Raw genomic sequence first — 18989 nt, 5'->3', positions numbered from 1 at the left:
CGACAGGTTTTCATGAAAGTTATCGTAACAGTTTTGCATGAAACTTCCAAGTGTGATATAAAATACCTAAAATAGCTAAAGGTTAACTAAAGACTTAAAGTTTGTTATTTCCCAGAGTATGGAGCCGAGCAGCCATCAGTTTCAAGACATCACCAGTCATCTCAGTTCACTCAAAGGTTAGAACCAGTCTCTTTATCTCGTTTGCTTTAGTTCCTGTTGCTACTTCTAATAAAAAATAATGACGATGATTATTGCAATGGCTGGGGCACAGAAGAGGACATCTAGCAGCCAGATTTATTTATTTGCTATTTTGGTTTACGCAATTGAATATCGTAAATATCACCAACAAATATTGGACACTTTTTAATTTTTATAATTTGCCATTATTATGTTATCACCACCAGGTTACTATTTACTTAATCCAATTGGTTTCGTCTGCAGTGCAAACTAGTCCCCTAAAGTTGGACGCGTTACTAGTGAAGCTTCCAACTCATTTCACATGTTTAAGTTTAACCCATTTAACTGTTTGATTTTAATAGTGAGATGGAGATTGACGTCAACGTAATCAGTGACATTATCATCATTGAGCCATGAAAAGATCGTGAATGACCGACCCTGGAGATTCATCGTCTGACATTAAAAACCAAACGAACGTCATCAAAGTAAGTCGGCAATCATTTAATTAACTAACACGACATGGTTCAATTGAAATGTTGGTCTCTCAACATTTTGGTCTTTCGAAACTGACAATTTTCGTCTTTTTGACACCACGGTGGTGTGGCCGTCCATTTTTGGGCAGGATACCCTGACATTCACGTTTTTGTTTTAAACTTAAACTTAACATTGCAGAAATTAAGTTCTTTGAAATTGGACAACCACGCCAAGGATAAACTGCTTCGACTACTGAAAGAGCGTTACAACCCAGAAACTGACGTGCTGACGATCGTCTCTGAGCGGTGTCCTTTGAGAAATCAGAACGTCGATTACGCCATGTATCTACTGAATTAATGTTCTCGTCAGCGAGTCTTTGGTAAGTCCTAATGTTTTGCTAAGCAAACAACAATTGCGTGCTGGCAGGAGTCTAGTGATCGACACTTCCTCTTTTGTCTCTGTTGTTTTCCGTACAGAAAACTGAGCCGTGGGAGAATGAGAAATGCGAAGCAGACATGGAAAAATATGTGTCGGAAGGGAGCCAGTCGCAACGAACAGTGGACGAGTGCCTGACAGAGAGAATGGCCAAGACATGCCGGAGCCCGGAGGTCATCGAACAGTACGCGAGAAACGTTACCCGCTTCCAAACGAAGGTTGTTGTTTCTTCTACTCTTTTTTTTCCCGATTCACTGACAAGACTAGATGAAGAATTTAGCCCAAACTGTTGATGTGGAGTTGGTGCTAATTTGCTGTCATCCCCTTTCGTGATGTGTTCAATGTCAAGTAATGCATATTGATAGCTGGACCCTGACAAATTGACACTCACACCTGAGGTAATTTTGCTGTTGACAGTTGTGATGAGTATTTGACTCATTCAATTTGTTTCATAGATTTCTTAGAACAAGCTGGTTTTTGCTGGTTAGCATTGCCATTGATGATGAAGATTAATTCATTTCATTTCGGTTACAGGTTTATCGTGTATGTTTGCGTAGTTGCTGTCCGATGTGGCACGTTGTTGCAGCTTATGCTGGTGAAAGCTCTTATTGCATGAAGTTAAACTGGCTGTTCCTTGGTCCTGCTGTCATGTTATGGAAATTGCATAATTACTTTGTTAAATTGTCATCGTGACTATGTAGTTTACCGCTAATATGTTAAGAAGGAACAAAAAAAGAAATATGGGGATTTTTATGTCAAACAAGTAATAAACATGTTTTCGGGATTGGGAAAGGAAAGTGGAGGAGTTGGTGCGGATAAAAAACAGTTAATTTATAACCCTACAAATGTATCCCTACCAATTAATCTCCAAACCCCACAAACATATACCTTCCAATCCTTCAAACCGCGGAAACATACACCTACCAACCCTCAAATTTATACCCTAAACCAATTAAACCAATGTTAAACATGGACGTTATCTATAATATTTAAAAAATAAATATATTGTTTGAACCAGTTTTCTTTTTATTTTTGAAATATTCAAAAAATTCAATAAACAGAGCGTCCGGTTCAAGACGGTTTACTACTGCACGAGTTTAAACGCAACCCGCCACCACCGCTGCGGCAATGAGACAAAGAGCGATGGATGAGTTTTGCGGAAATCTACATCGTCTTTGTAACTTGACTGACGGAGATTTCCACAAAAAATAAACCATGGCTATTTGTTTCATTGGGTAGTGGGTTGCATTGTTTTAACTCGCACATGCTGTTATAGGACATGTCTACGGCCCCCAGAGATATTTATCTGGACCGAGAAGAAGAGAGAAGTACGAGGCAAGTTTTTCCGGGGAGATGTAGTCAACTAGGCTTCCGGGTTAGACACATGACCCTCCAAAAGTTTTCATTGGATCATGCGCCTTCCAAGTCCCCGTTCGACCATAGCCCTCCCCTCCTCCTGGTTTCACAGCGGGTGAGTGACCACCGGCGGGCGTTGGTTAGTGGTTAGTTAGGGAAACGGGGCCACAGAAAAGAAGGGAGCCCAGATATGCACTTGTAATTTAGCTAACTACACAATTTATCGGTCTTGAATTACAGCATGAACTCGTTTGTTTTCAGCAATGGATGAAGTTCACGAAGGAGTTACCCTGTAAGCAGAATGAACATTTATTTTGAATGACAATAATATTCAAACAAGATTGTAGCAACAGAAAGCAATACCTCCAAACAAGAGGGCCTGTGTAAGGAAGTAAAGGGGAGATTCAACGGTAGCACCCGACGAGTTAGCAAACAAGGAATCTTGTTGACTAAGTCCTTTTTCTTAAAAAGGAAATGACTTCTCATGAAGTCTGTAATGCCAATTTAGAAACCTGTAAATTAAAAAAATAAATCACGTTATTTATAATTTGTGTCATCAATGTGCTTGACGTCTATGATCTAAAAGAATAATTAAACAGTAATAAACATTAGTTTACACTAGAAATCGTCTCTTAAATTTTAGATAGACAAAAGTCAGATCAATACTTTAAATACATATTAGACTACAATGAAGAAATTTCAGTGACATGATATGTGAACTTACACATTAAACCACTGATCAGTTATCCAAGGTACTCTAGAAGATGGAATGAGAGATTGGTCCACGCTGGGGTTGGTGTTCTAGTAAGTCTAATACAAACAGAAGATAACTATGATGAAATACTGTAATAAAGCTAATGTTGGTTGTTACCAGTATAATTTCGATGGCACAATCAGTAGAATACAATGTTTTTGGGCAAAATAGTGACAATAGGCTCCACAACTTTCAGGTTTCCTCCTGGAATTTGATGAAAAACATAAAGGTTAGACATTTTGCATTTGTCTCACTCTTATTAACCTTGTTTACAACTGCTAATAGAATAAAGAAGATAGAAGACTTTACACAGTCTCAATCATTCAATTCTCCTCTCACACCGATTTTTCGCAGTTAAAATAATCAAACACTCGTGTGTAAATAGATGTAGAAGAAATACAAATGGAAAGTATTATTCGACTAGGCAGAAAACATTATGTAAGAAAATACATGGTGACTTTTCTTCTGGTAAACACTTAGCACTCACTTGAACTGAGTGATTTTCAAATATGCTGGCAGCACCGGCATGACTCGCTAATTCACTATTTTTACAACTGGTACAGCAGGAGAAAATATCATTCAATTCACCTTTCTTGATCTACAAACATGTCAAAAGACGCAAGATGACTTGACTTGCATTCTTCTTTTCTTCAGGTTCAGTTGTTTTAACGATTTAACCACGCTTTAACTGGACCAACTATACTAAAATACCAGCACGACTTTCAGAGAATCTACAAGGCAACGAACGCCAAACAAATATTTCAAAATGTTCACCTGATAGGTCGTCGCTATTGCAACGTCAGGCTGACGTTGCTATAGTGTATTTTGGCTATTGCAACGTCAGGCCGCTAGGTGCGCTGCAGTCTGACGTTGCGCTATGCCAGCGCATAGCTATGCTGGAGGCTTGGAGCAACGTCAGGCCACTAGGTGCGCTGCAGTCTGACGTTGCGCTATCTTAGCGTACCCGAGTCCCTTTCTTAAGCTTGGAACGTCAACCAACTACTTAATGCTAAAATTCGTGTATAATGTTATATACCTGCATCCCGACCTGCACAGTATGTATAAACTCCTATAAATTCATAGAGAATCAATCTGAATTTGCGCTATCCGGCGCTATCATTCTTCACTTCGTCAGCCAACTCATATTTTAATGCTACGGTCAGGTGCGCCGTTGTCTGACGTTGCGCTTGCGCTATCGTAATGGGCTTCTTGGTGTAGTAAAGTATCTCCCGGAGCAACGTCAGGCCCTTTAATTCTGACGTTTGCTACCCCTACTGCTAGGCTATTACCCCCGTCATAGGCGCTGGATCAAAGTCATTGGACATATGAAAGTAATGCTTTAATCTTTAAAAGTGTCCAAAAAGAAAAATAAAGAGAACCCGTAAATGTTGTGCAAATCGGTGAGCTAACGGAACTATAATGAGAATACCATCTGATGGAATTTCTTCCTGGCGGGATTTGGCAAAACATTCATACAGTATTTAAGCGGGATCCTGTTATAGTATTATAAAGCTGTAAGAATGGAATGGGATGCAATATAATATTCAACGTCAGACTACAGCGCCTAGCGGCCTGACGTAAGTTCAGCATGGTCATAAAGAGAGGCTCAGCGGTAGGATTAGATTAGGATCAGAGATTCGGGTAAGCAACGCAAACGCTCCAGCAATATATAATGTAGGAATATATAGCGCAACGTCAGATTGATTCGCTCTAAATTCATAGGAGTTTAAACATATTATGGCAGTATAAAACATTATACATGAATTGTAGCATTAAGTAGTTCGGGTGCGCTTGGATAGAGCAACGTCAGACTGCAGCGACGAAGTGAAGTAGGATAGCGAACGTCAGATTGATTCTCTCTGACATATTATGCAGCTATTACATATTATTAGCATTATTTGAAATTTATATTCTCTACATATTTTGTAGCATTAAAATTAAATGGTTCATTAACGTTGCTCCAGGCCTCCAGCATAGCCGTAGAAAGGGACTCAGTGCGCTGGGATAGCGCAACGTCAGACTGCAGCGCACCTAGTGGCCTGACGTTGCTCCAAGCCTCCAGCATAGCTATGCGCTGGCATAGCGCAACGTCAGACTGCAGCGCACCTAGCGGCCTGACGTTGCAATAGCCAAAATACACTATAGCAACGTCAGCCTGACGTTGCAATAGCTTTTTCGCACCTGATACGCGTCGAAACGTGAAAGACAGACCACTAAGCACTAACAGGCACTAATCAATGTGGGGAATGGCAGCCATTGTTGTTGTTAAACTGCAGTGACACCTGGTGGGGGATTCCTGAAACAAAGTAATTAACGTATACGCGTATACGTTCACAAATGGGACATGTGTAAATAACGTGTACTTTCGATCGACTCATACAGAACGCCGAAACAGTGACCATGCATGCAACTCGGAATAATCGTACGGTTAGCGACATATACAGAAAAATTCTTTCTTCTGCGAGTGCTGCCTCCACTGTGACAAAGTTCATTTGGTCTTCGATGCCGGTAGCATTGCCCGAGGTGATGGATCATAGTGTGAGCATAATTTCATATTCATTCTACGAAATTTTTTTTACGTTGAACAGCCCTCCGTCTTTTAAGTTAAGATAGAAAAGCAAGCTTATCAGCTCGCCGCGAAGGGATAGTCGTAAGCCAGTTGAAAACTGTCTTAAATAAAAAATTCAGGGCCTATTGTTAGGTCGGACTTATTCACAATTCACACTTTTCTTCACAGACTTTTTGGTCTTAAAACGGAATTTTTCTGACACAGTTCAATATCCTTGCAAGTTATTTACGTTTGGTTTGATCAACTCATATTTTCCAATTTTTACACATAAAGTTCAATAATTGAATTTAAAAATAACGATCTTTTAGTCAAATAACTACAAAACATAAATGCAAATCTGGTTGTTGCGTCAAGGTTGGGTCATCAATTATTGCGTCATCACGGCTTTCCTATTTTTACACATAAAGTTCAGTGATTGAAATTTAAAAATAACCACCCTTTAGTTTAATTACTGCAAAACATAAATGCAAATCTGGTTATTGCGTCATGGTCGGGACATCACAGATTGCGTCATCACGGCGATGCTATGGACATCTGGTGGTGATTTATTTTGACCTAAAGTAAGAAAGTTGTAGTCGCCACCGCCAGATGTCACTAGTCATTAAGCTGTTATTTTAGCAGTTTTTCATTAATTACGGGAGAACTAATTAAGTAAATGAAATTATTTTTGTTCTGGTCGCACCGCATATTTTTTGTCTAATTTTTAAGACCAAAAAGTCAAAAATATATCGTAAAACGCCCGAGCTATGGAGCGTTACATACATACATACATACATACATACATACAGACAAAGTGACATGGCTTTTTTTTTTCTGCGTATGCGATTATTAGCTTCGCCCTTCGGGCTCGCAATCAACAATTACTATTTTAGAATCAATGTTCAATTTAAGCCAGTTGAAAACTGTCTTAAATAAAAAATTCAGGGCCTATTGTTAGGTCGGACTTATTCACAATTCACACTTTTCTTCACAGACTTTTTGGTCTTAAAACGGAATTTTTCTGACACAGTTCAATATCCTTGCAAGTTATTTACGTTTGGTTTGATCAACTCATATTTTCCAATTTTTACACATAAAGTTCAATAATTGAATTTAAAAATAACGATCTTTTAGTCAAATAACTACAAAACATAAATGCAAATCTGGTTGTTGCGTCAAGGTTGGGTCATCAATTATTGCGTCATCACGGCTTTCCTATTTTTACACATAAAGTTCAGTGATTGAAATTTAAAAATAACCACCCTTTAGTTTAATTACTGCAAAACATAAATGCAAATCTGGTTATTGCGTCATGGTCGGGACATCACAGATTGCGTCATCACGGCGATGCTATGGACATCTGGTGGTGATTTATTTTGACCTAAAGTAAGAAAGTTGTAGTCGCCACCGCCAGATGTCACTAGTCATTAAGCTGTTATTTTAGCAGTTTTTCATTAATTACGGGAGAACTAATTAAGTAAATGAAATTATTTTTGTTCTGGTCGCACCGCATATTTTTTGTCTAATTTTTAAGACCAAAAAGTCAAAAATATATCGTAAAACGCCCGAGCTATGGAGCGTTACATACATACATACATACATACATACATACAGACAAAGTGACATGGCTTTTTTTTTTCTGCGTATGCGATTATTAGCTTCGCCCTTCGGGCTCGCAATCAAGCTTGTTTTCAAATTTTTAAATACTTTCGATAAAAAAGATATACTGTAACTGTTACACTAAACATACAATTCTTTCTCTCGTTGATTACAGGTTTCAACAGTAGCATTTTGTCTTTTCTAGTTACATCTTTTCAGTTTTCATTTCCAACCTTTTAGAACTTAGTTCTCCACGATTTCAAGCCGAAAACATTTTCTGTGGTATCATTTCGCCTATCAAAGTCGGCGATGTTAGACTGCCCAAGAAGATGACGCTTTGAAAATAATAATAACTGACTGAATTAAAAAAGGACGGGTAAATGCACTTACCCACTTGTGTATTGTATTGCATATTAAAAAGCTGTTAGGTTACTTATCACATGGCAATTTTGCTATTCCGTTTCCCCGTTTGCTTCTTTTCGTGAGATGTCGTGCACTTTCGCCTTCCTTTGCGTGTCCTTTGATTTCGCTGGTATTGAAGAACTTGTGTCGAAATGTGTACTGCAGGTTGTGGATTATTGCTGAATCTTCAGCCTCCTGTTCATAAAGATATAATTAATTTGTATTCTATTAAATGTGTAGTTATGCCAGAATCTTACTTTTGGTTCCATAATCTTTTGCATAGTTATTAATCGACGGCTGGAATGCAAATTTAGGATCTGCTCACTGTTGGCTATAGTTTCCAGACAAGGATGTTCAGGTAGGAGGTCTCGATCATACTCCATTCTATCAATGAAGTAATTGCGAATCAATATGACAAATTATTAAAAGCCGAGCTAGAAAACCTTACCGTATGATCGGAATCCAAAAAACAGTCGGCCATGCAGTTTGAGACTATTGACGGCAAAATTAAGAAGATCTTTATAGATGTCGCCTAAACCGTACTGAGTTTTAGAAAGAAAATGTGTCGACAGCATCTCATCCGGAATAGGGGCGATTTTTCTTGCTACCCACTTTATAGGTTGATTCGCGAATTCCATAAGGAGCTGTAGAGCCAATTTTTCGCCAATTTGAATCATAAGGGAAAATCTTCAGGGAAAGCTAAAACGTTTTCTTACGATCGGTTATGATAGAGTCGAAACGGAAATTCGACCTCCAAACGGGCGTTGATGCGTCACCCACAAAGACGTCCAAATAGCGTGAAAAAAGGTTATAAGTCTTTAGGAGAGACCACCCGAGCCCTCCCCTCACAGCGGGTGAGTGACCACCGGCGGGCGTTGGTTATTAGTTGTTAGTTAAGGAAACGGGGCCACATAAAAGAAGAAGCGCCCAGAAATGCACTTTAAATTTATAATCTATACTACATAATTATGGGTCTTGAGTTTCAGCATTATCCCCTCAGTTTCCACCGCAAGATGAAGTTCATAGCAATAGAACAACGGCAACAACAGGATTCACCTGAAAAAAGAGCTTGTTTAGCAAAATACCTCTGATCTGTCAATCCCAAATTGTAATGAATTAAGTGGTGGTTACCTCTTGAGTCAGCATTCTTTTTGTATAAGACAAAATATATAGCAGGGATTGGTTTTGGCGAGAATTTAATACCTTGAATATTTCGAAACAACAAACTGCATGCTACTGGTGCTGACTACAGTTGTCTAAAATAATAATAATAATAATAACGAAAATAATAATTCAAAGAAAGGGAATGTCCAATGTCAACTTCTACTCTTTGCTTAATTACATCTGTAGCTTTCTAGTAATACAACTTAATCAATAGTTACTTTTGAAGCAACTAGTGCTTCGGCATGGGACGAGGCGTACGGCAAGAGATGAAACTAAGAGAAGAAAAATAAGAGAAGAAATGGCTTGCCTTTCAATCCCGGCTCCTCACACCTGATCCTATTAAATCCCAGAGTTCTTCAAATTATTCATCCAACGATGTATGCGTCGAAACTCTACAGCCACCATTTTCGTTTTCCGGTTCTTCGAATGTGAATAAAAATCAGATATGTCAGTATCAGAATTTCTGTCAGAATTTTTGAGTAATTTACGTTCGTTTCTTCCAGGGTGATGCGGGGTGAGATTTTCACCAACTCGTGGACAGGTAAACTTCTAGGAGTAAGACGGGCTATCAATATTTTTCAAATATCAAAACTTGACGTCCAGCCTTTTCTACAGTGACTGATAGTCGGAATCAAATTTCTGATCCGTTAAACCTGTTGAACGAATCTTAAGTTAACTAGATTAATAAACGGAATGAAAATTTCAACATTTTAGATTAATACCTGCTTCTGTTAGGATGACCAAAGTATGATAAAGCTGCCGTTTCATATGCTGTCGAAAGATATGAGCGGGCAACTGCCATAATTTCTCGACCAAATACATAAGGCGGACTGCGTAATGCTGGACCAATTTGACGACCCGGCTTACATGACGTTGAAGTGAACCATTAAGTGCAATCCTAGATAGGCTACAATGTGATGAATTATTTTTATTATATCTACAACGTTTTCCTATTTGCTAAGATACCTTATCAAATGATCTGCTCTAGGACGGCACATATTAGGCATCGACCCAAACTAATTAACCCAAACATTCTACCAAGTTGCGTTTCTGACGAGATCAGAAACGCAGGTAAATTCCTAAAATTCGAAACCCATTCTCTTCAATCTACGCTTTGTTGAAATTAAATAGATGCAAAATTCTAGTAGAAATTGCTTGCCTTTCCATGCCCTTCAGACGTGATCCTAGTATATACCGGAAAAAATCGAATCACTCGTCCATCGGTAAATGCGTTGTAACACTGAAGCCAACATTTCTTTCGTGCTGTTCGAACTGTGAATCAAAATCGGTCAGGATAAATAAATGTTAGTCTCTCAATATTGGCCAAACATTTTGATATTATTACGTTGACATTGTAGGTCTTGACACTGCAGTCTGCCCATTCTAGATCCTCTGCAGCAGGAATATCTCCCACAGCGTTATTGAAGAGTGGCATTTTCTCCGGAGTAACTCAGGTGAACTTCCAGGAGTATGACGGGCTGCCGTTGCATTTTTATTGAGTTGATACAAAACTTGACGTCCAGCGTTTTCTACAGTTTCCGAAAATCGGGATTAAATTTCTAGTCAGCGAAACCTGTCGAACGGATAAAATATTAATTAGAAAGCCGATACGAAAATTAAAACATTTTCTTATTTGTACCGGCTGATTTGAGGATGGCCACATGTCGATCCAACTGCAGCTTAATATGCTGTAGAAAGATGTGGGAGAGCAAGTTCCTTAATTTGCCTTTACCAATGAACAATTCTGAAATTAAAAAATTATTTGAATTAATTAACTTCTTAAACATAATTTAATTTGATATGTGTGTTCATATTCTGGACTGAACATAGTCAAGAAACAATTTCAATTAGGGGTTGACAAACACTTGGAAAATTTCCACAGCTATTTTCTTTTGCTGCAGAAGATTGCTATACATTTTTATCATTAAATTAAATTTTTTAAAGGATGCGGGATGCCAAACATCCGTTCTCCTTTTACACAATGTTTTCTTATAGTCGCTCATATTTTAAAATGCCTAAAATTTAATCACCGGGAAAAGATTTTTCAAAACCAACGGAATCAAAATTGATATCAATAAACACTTAAGTTTGAGTAAGGCAACTCAATCGTAGGCTATGTGAAAAAATTGTAGAGATCATTTACCCCAGACGCACACAATTTTTAAACGTGAAAACTGCGCGCCTTAAACAGCTCGAAATGGAATGTGTTGCTCACCTTAGATAGGTAAAAAAACCAAGACGAATATGTAAAGAAATTTAGAAATTCTTTCCTCTCTTTTGTATAACTAGCTAGCCGTAGGACATTCAAATGAAAGCGCGTAACGTTGTGTGCTGTGGAGACTGGAGAACCGAACCTACGGGCATTTCAGTTGGCAACGGACAAGCGCCAGTGTTGAACTGCTGAACATGAGCTGCGGATGGCAATTTGTTTGTTTCATTTCGCAACTTTTGTCACGAAAATAGTTTTGAGTTAAATAAATCCAATTACTTGTTATATCGTGAAATTGTCGTGAGTTGTTAGTGTTTGAACGGTGGGTAGAGCAAAGTTACACCAGGAAAAGGCAAGGCATTTGCCGAATTGCGGTCAACTGATGTTCTACTACTTCTTATCATTCGTCGACATTTCAACTGTTCAACTGGAAAAGAAAAAAAGATAATGAACACTTTAAAATTTCTGTGCGTTATTCTTTCGTGCTCCTGCGCCACGGGCTTAGACCTTGATGCAAGTATAAGTCAGCCTATATTTATATATCAGTCACAATTTTCCCAATTTTCATCTTCTTCATTTTTAACAAGGTCAAAATGCATCATTTACAGTACAAGTTACCTTTGACTTCCTCTTTCCTCATCACCTCATCTAATATCTCTTTTTTTTTTTTAAACTGACCTTGTGTTAAACAATGACTAACTATTTGACCTTTATTGCAGATGTCAACTCCCACAGCAAAGTTGTCGTTTGCTACGTAGACAGAAGGTCTGCACACAGACCTGCTAATGGTGCATTTGTTATTGAGAATATTGACCCTGTGCTGTGTACACACATCATCTACGCATATGCTGGCCTGGATAATGTCACACAATCAATTAAAAGTCTGGACAGTTTCCTCGATACAGAAGAAAGTGGTGGCAGAGGTGATATATGCACTACTTTCAGACATGAACTTATTCATTTCTGTAAAAATATTCTCGATAAATGCTTAGACTGTTTGCCTATTTTTTGTCGTGCAGGCCAGTACAAGAAAGTTGTGAGCTTAAAGCAAAAGTATCCAAAACTGAAAGTTTCCATTTCCATTGGTGGACCGGGCGAAAAGTCTTGGAAATATTCCAACATGGCTGAGGGGCTGTCCATATATTACGTAACGCAATTTTTCACCTTTTTGGACCCCCCCTCCCCCCCTTGTCACGGATCGTAACAAAAAAACAGACACCCCCCCTTCTAATTACGTAACAAAAAACAAAACCCCCCAGTGAATTTAAAAATACAAAATACAAAATTTTCTTGATTAAAGCCATGTATTTGATGTTACATGGTACAAACTCTTAGATAGGCTCAATAAAGAAGATGAAGGCGATAATTCGACATTCCCCTGAGGGCTTTGCTCGATCATTAGCTTCTCGAGCTCAGCACTCAGGGGAATTGTATTTCCTGTGTTTATTCGTGGGAAACAAAAAACTAAACAGACGAACCATTTTAGTTACATTTTAGCGTGGAAAATCGATATTTTTGCCACTGTTTTAACTTTTTTTAATTGAAAAAAATTTTCGGCCTTGCTACGTAACGTTTTCAAAACTCCCCCTCTCCCCCCTGTAACATTTCGTAACACTTTTTGCAACCCCCTCCCCCCCCTCATCGCGTTACGTAATATATGGACAGCCCCTGAGACGCATGAAAACCGCAAACTATTCATTGACAGCGTTTTGTATTTTATCAAGTAATTCACATGTGCAATGTCTTCCCATTTAAAAAATTTAAAATATAACTACGCACTTTGGATATTTCGTCTCATTACATAGGAAACACGGTTTTGATGGCTTGGATATGAAATGGCACTATCCTGGATTCTTTGATGGTTCCCGCGTAGAAGATAGAAAGAATTTCGCACTTCTACTCAAAGTATTCGTTATAATTGAAAAAAAAAAGGATCTTAATTTTGTTACGTGCTTTTGTTACGGAATCTTTCTTATATCATTAATAGGAAATGCGAACAGAATTCGACAAAAACGGATATCTTTTAACAGTTCTGATCGGTGCTAGACCTAACATTATCAATCGGTAAAGAATTAAAAAATAATAATTTATGCGATTATTTAAAAAAATTATATTGAATGTCTCTTGAATCTTATGTAGTTCTTACGATATTCCAGCGATTACTCAACATGTCCATTTCATTCACATCCAGGCATACATTTACCACGATTCATCTGATTCTCGTAAAATACATTTTCCTCTTTGAATACAACGAGTAGAAAATGATGCTGGGGCACTTAATGTTTTTGTTTTTTTATTTTTAATATGTAGAAACAACAACAGGACACAATGCCCCACTCCGGATGCCAGTCAATAGCAGTATTATCGAACCGGATCTTCGTCTCAGTGTTGTAAGTACTAAAATGTTTTGTAAATCTCATTCTCCTTTTCATGGCTTTTACGGACTTTTCCTATTTATTTTTAATTCAAAATTTATGTATTGAAATAAATACCGAGTTCTCTCGAGTAAGGAAACCAAATATGAAAGTGGAGAACGTGACAATGTACATTGCACAGCGCTAATTTCAACCCACTCATTCAAATGTAGGAGGACACAGTGAAATATTTACTTAATTCGGGCGCATCACCGCATAAATTGGTACTCGGCGTTCATTTTCGCGGAAACGCATTTACTCTCGTCGACAGAAATTCGCACGAAATCGGTTCTCCATCTAAGGGAAGTGGATTTAAAGGACCTTACACTCGTACAAACCGATATCTTGCATACAATGAGGTGTGAATGTGGGTTAATATTGGAGAAAATCCTATACAACAATTTGAAAATCAATTTATCTTATAAATAGATCTGCAAAGAGCTCAATAAAAATCAAGGTGTTGATAAGTGGATTGAACGATGGGACGACATTGCTCAAGTTCCTTACATGTACAAAGGCAACAATTGGGTTTCATTCGACAACGAGAAAAGTATTGCCATCAAGGTACGCCATTTAAAACGGCCCATATGACCATCAGATCAATAAGTTTAATAAATTTGTATAACTGATAGGCTCGCTACGCGTTTGACCAAGCACTTGCTGGACTAGCGATCTGGACTATAGATATGGACGACTTCCTGCCCGAATGTTCAAACGTTCAATATCCATTACTAAGAGCAATTCATTCCGAATTCAAGGAGGCTTACAAACAAGACGACAAACAAGGTGATAAAAAACGACCATCGGATGTGGCATTTCCGACCCCAATCAAAGAAATAAGCAACGAGCCAGTGTCTAATTTTATCGCGCTAAAAAAAAATGCCGCCCAGAATTTGACCTGCAATCGATTGTCGCAATTTTTTCCCGTTAAATGGATAAAGGTAAACACTTAGGTATTATTTGATTGTCAATTTAAATGGTGAATTTCAAATAGGATGGAGAGCGATACACCGGCCAAGTCTACGAGAACGAAATTGCGTCGGTTTTGACACTACAAGGAAAAGCAAATGAATTGGGACTCTACGAATGCCGATGGAACAACAGCAAAGGAGAGTCCAGACACAGAAATTTCGACGTCAGTATCAAATTCGTCGATGAGAAAACCAACATTAATGTTATCATCATATCCGTAACTACAACTGTAATCGGTTTACTTGTGATCGGATTGGGAATCGGCATCAAATTTTACCTCGACAAAGTAAGAAATAAACTGACACAAAATGCAGATCAGCAGTTTAGACTAACATTAAAATGAAACTATTTTTAAAAAAGAAAAAGGAATTGGAAAAATTGCTTAATGGAGATCCTGACAGAATAGACCCGGATGTACCGATAGAATATCAAACGAAATTCCTTCCTTACGATAAGAAATGGGAATTTCCAAGGAAACGGCTCAGACTTGGTTTGTTGATATTCTTCGATCCTATTTTATTATATTCAATTAAAAACAGCAAATGGAAATAAATTTAATTTACAAAAAAAGGAAAAGAAATCGGATCCGGTCATTTCGGTCGAGTTGTCAAAGCCGAGGCCGTGGGTCTCAAAGACGCCGATGAAACTGTGACGACAGTGGCCGTTAAAATGGTCAAACCGACGGCCAAATCAAAAGACGCAATAGTCGCTCTCGTAAGAGAATTAAAAATTTTAATTCATTTGGGGGAGCACTTGAATGTCGTCAATTTACTGGGCGCCTGCACTAAAACCAGCGTCAGAGGTAAAAATCCAGCGCCACGAAAATAAAGCCACGGAAAAATTGTAAATTTTATTCTTTTAATTTCTATAGAAGAATTTCTGGTCTTAATCGATTTCTGTCAATTCGGCAATTTAAAATCTTATTTAACAAAAAACCGAAATCATTTCATGAACCAGTTGAATGGTTCAGGTGATATGCAACCCGAGAACGAAATGGCTGAAATTAACACAATCGCAAAGTAAAAACGACTAAAAGCCATCGGTGACTTTAAATTCATTTTTTTCTTTTTTCGTATTTTTAGTCCACAAATTGAAATTGATTTAGCAGAACTATCTGTCGCCGTTAAATTGTCCAGCGAAATTTCGCAATTTCAACGTGAGTTAACACCGGTTAACACACAAATATTTTCCCATAAGAATTTTTATCCATTAAAATTTTCATTGAAAAGATAACGAACCCTCATTTAATGGTAACATTCGAACCGAAATGGAACAGGGCAGTACAAACAGAGTGCAATCGGACGCGACTGTCAATCGAATCATTAAAACGAGCGACTTAATTTCTTGGTCGTTGCAAATCGCTCGAGGGATGGAATTCTTGGCCAGCAAAAAGGTATTGGACGGAATCTGCTGTATAATTCAATAAAATTATCGTTCTCTCGCTTTCCCTCTAAAGGTTCTGCACGGCGATTTAGCGGCCCGAAATGTCCTCTTAGCCGAGGGCGGAATTGTTAAAGTGGCCGATTTCGGGTTGGCCAGACAAATGAAGGATTACGAATACAAGATAAATGAAGCTGTAATCAAGTCCCTTAACATCAACATTAATGAAAAAAATTACTAATTGTCTACTTTAAATAACAGGAATTATTGCCGGTCAAGTGGATGGCCATCGAGTCACTGACGGATCGCATATTTTCTAGTCAATCGGATGTCTGGTCCTACGGGATCGTCCTATGGGAAATTTTCTCACTAGGCAGAATACCATATCCAGGTAGGAAAGTGCCAATTAATTTCTCATGAATGGCTTCGATTAAAATCAACTCATTTAACAGGAATGGAAAACGGAGTTTTACTTGTGACTCAAATCGAAAATGGATATCGAATGGCAAAACCAGAAAACGCGCCTAAATTTGTAGGGGAAATGATGACAAATTGTTGGCAAAAAGAACCAAAAGAAAGGCCGACCTTCTCCCAGCTGGCTGACGTAATAGAAAAACAAATCGAGTCCGTTGTCGGCATCGATTATTTAAATTTAAATGGAGCAGAAAGTGGAAATGGCCTAATCAGAGAAATAATCGATCCTACCAAAACGGATAGTTAAGAAATTTTTTTAAACAGGACAACAAAATCGCCTTCACCAATAGAAATCGAAAATCTTAGTTTCTTTTGTGGTTCTCATGAACAACAGAACTGACATATTATCTGTTATTAACTTTATGTTTGAATTTTTGCAATCCCTGACCCAACATGACGCGAATAAACTACCTCCCTCCCTTATACTTTAGTTCATTTACCTTTTTTAAGGGGATGAAATCGTATCGTATCAATGGAAGAAAATATCAAACAGTTCCGAGTGCATCGTGTTGAAAGACAGTCCCTTTACTGAAAATGATGCGGATGCCAACGAATTAACCGCTCGATTAAATTCCCTGGACTGTCATTGGCGTTCACGGGATGGAGAGCCGCATCGCTGCTTTGGTGATTAGACGGGAAAATCGACCGAAAGCGGTTGACGAAAAGTTGGAAAAATGTCAAAGGCAAACAAGGAGTTTCATAAACTCGTTGATAAACGTTTTTGACTTGGGATGTCTTCTCTTAAAATAACTCGGCAACACTAAAGCACCGAAAATGTACTCTAGGCGACCCTAACAATAAAAAAAAAAAAAAATGGAAAACCAAACCTGATATCCTGCAGATGATCCTTGACTAGTTGATCCAATGTATTCCCCACCAACGGAATGGAGCCGATGGACGAGACTGTTGCTGCTGAGGCAATTCGTATCCACCGCCGGAAGGATGAGAGGTGGATGATGATGCTGGATCACTACCGTCATTGGTTGATGCCGACGAAACACTGCATTGAGGATACTGCCAGATATCCTAGTTGAATAGTTGTCATCTCAAGAGTCGGGTGGCAACACACGTTCAGTATTAACGGCAACGAACTGTGTCATAATTGGACACGGAACTATCTAATAAAAATAAAAAATTCTGTAGTGAAATTATTTGACCCATTCTTCATTTAGTAGAAATAGAGATAAATCGCTTTCATAAAGCCGCTGATGTGTTACCCAGCTGGTCCTTTACCTGATGTACACTATTTCCCACTGTCGGTAACTTGGTCCAACTGTTTAAATTATAACCTGCGACACGGCAGAGTCTCCAAGTGTTCATAAGTGTAAAGCTCTGCAATTTGAACCGAACCAAAATGGACACGTTAGGTGATAAGTTTTACATTTGAATAACTGTGACATCATGAAGCAGCGAAAGAATAATGAATTTCTTTTACCATTTGATAATTTGGGTGCAAATGTTGGTCCAACAAGTCATGACCGTCCCTTTTCACTTCAGTGTCCAACCGATTAACATCCGGATGATTGCGGATGGTGGCGTAAAGTGTGAGCTGCGTCTCTTCATGCGTCGAGCAGACGCGCTGTGGTCAAACATGCGTATCAGACAGCTACAAGAAATGAGCAGTAGGACACCTACAATAGATAGAAGGAAAAAAGGTTCTTGCTTAAATGTCTAATTAAATTTGCATCCATAAGACCATAACCATTTTCAGGATAAAAGCTATTGTTTTTTTCTATCATTCACATCATCAGCTTCATGTGCGTCATCCTCTCGAACATCTTTGATAACAAATCCAACTCTTTTGACCAAAAGTTGTGGATTAGATATAAAGTAAGCAGCAAACGTTCCAATTGACTACCTCATGATTCATCTACAACAACAAACTCTCTAAAATCAACCCCATTTACAATAAAATGGGTTCACAATGTCCAATTTATATTACCTCTTTTTATTCTACCTGGTATGCATGACACGTGAGTATTGAGTGGAAAATCTTCTATTTTCTCTCTTGGCAAATTTCAGTTCCAGTTTTCAGAAACGGAATTCTTCTCATAGGCTGGCAACTTTCTTCAACTGCATTTTTTTTTTCTTGATGTGCAACTAAATATCTGGCTTGAAAAGTTCAGACAGGCTCAGGTTTGGGTTGATAATTATTCAGGATGCATGTGGCTAAACTATGGATGATTCAATTCACTTTTTCAGTTGTTTGTTCTTCATCAGCAGAAGCTACTTGAACAGTTCTAAGGTATACTTGCAAGGCTTAGTCGCATTCTGGTTATTATAAATTTTGTTACAATTTAACTTTGCTTTCACTTACTTCGATTCTTGTAAAACCACTTATATTAACCACACACACGAAGGAACGCAGAGCTGGAACCCAACGTTACCTAACCAACGCGCGCAAATTACCAACACTTTCAATTTAATGAAACGATTGCTAATGCGAATTGGGGCACTTAATCAGTCGGCAATTCGCAATTGAAATTACAATTCGCGATATGTACAAAAAAAGTTCTTACCTGCTGCCTTTACTTTGATGAATGTCGTGGTGTTAACTCGGGTGAGTAGAATTTTCTGCATATTACGTCAACGCACAACTCTACAACCTCAATCTCAATAGAATCAAACAAT

At 38.3% G+C, this 18989-nt stretch overlaps 2 protein-coding genes across 5 annotated transcripts in view; both read left to right on the top strand.

Moving 5' to 3' along the window:
* LOC124316136 (sporulation-specific protein 15-like) overlaps nucleotides 1-18989 on the top strand; it is a 610960-nt gene that overhangs the window by 275963 nt on the left and 316008 nt on the right. The gene's annotated exons all lie outside the window — the stretch shown is intronic.
* On the top strand, nucleotides 10553-16781 carry LOC124316140 (vascular endothelial growth factor receptor kdr-like). Of its 4 annotated transcripts, XM_046781899.1 has the most exons (21): nucleotides 10553-11133; nucleotides 11203-11635; nucleotides 11838-12041; nucleotides 12138-12242; nucleotides 12787-12841; nucleotides 12924-13023; nucleotides 13106-13182; nucleotides 13258-13340; nucleotides 13429-13508; nucleotides 13706-13891; nucleotides 13962-14096; nucleotides 14165-14473; nucleotides 14527-14790; nucleotides 14865-14994; nucleotides 15076-15306; nucleotides 15376-15523; nucleotides 15587-15660; nucleotides 15734-15897; nucleotides 15961-16080; nucleotides 16146-16275; nucleotides 16337-16781. In XM_046781899.1, the coding sequence occupies exons 2-21, from the start codon at nucleotides 11566-11568 to the stop codon at nucleotides 16603-16605; spliced, it is 2934 nt and encodes a 977-aa protein (XP_046637855.1). In that variant the 5' UTR covers nucleotides 10553-11133; nucleotides 11203-11565; the 3' UTR covers nucleotides 16606-16781. The 4 variants fall into 4 exon arrangements, 3 of the variants coding, with proteins under 3 accessions (XP_046637855.1, XP_046637853.1, XP_046637854.1); XM_046781897.1 differs by having other exon boundaries at nucleotides 10553-11635; XM_046781898.1 differs by having other exon boundaries at nucleotides 10553-11635; nucleotides 12138-12247; nucleotides 12792-12841.

The sequence above is a fragment of the Daphnia pulicaria genome, chromosome 12 (genome assembly GCF_021234035.1).
Source record: "Daphnia pulicaria isolate SC F1-1A chromosome 12, SC_F0-13Bv2, whole genome shotgun sequence".
Classification (NCBI taxonomy): Eukaryota; Metazoa; Arthropoda; class Branchiopoda; order Diplostraca; family Daphniidae; genus Daphnia; species Daphnia pulicaria.
The sequence above is the reverse complement of the archived record's forward strand: the minus strand, read 5'-3'. Positions and strand labels throughout refer to the sequence as shown.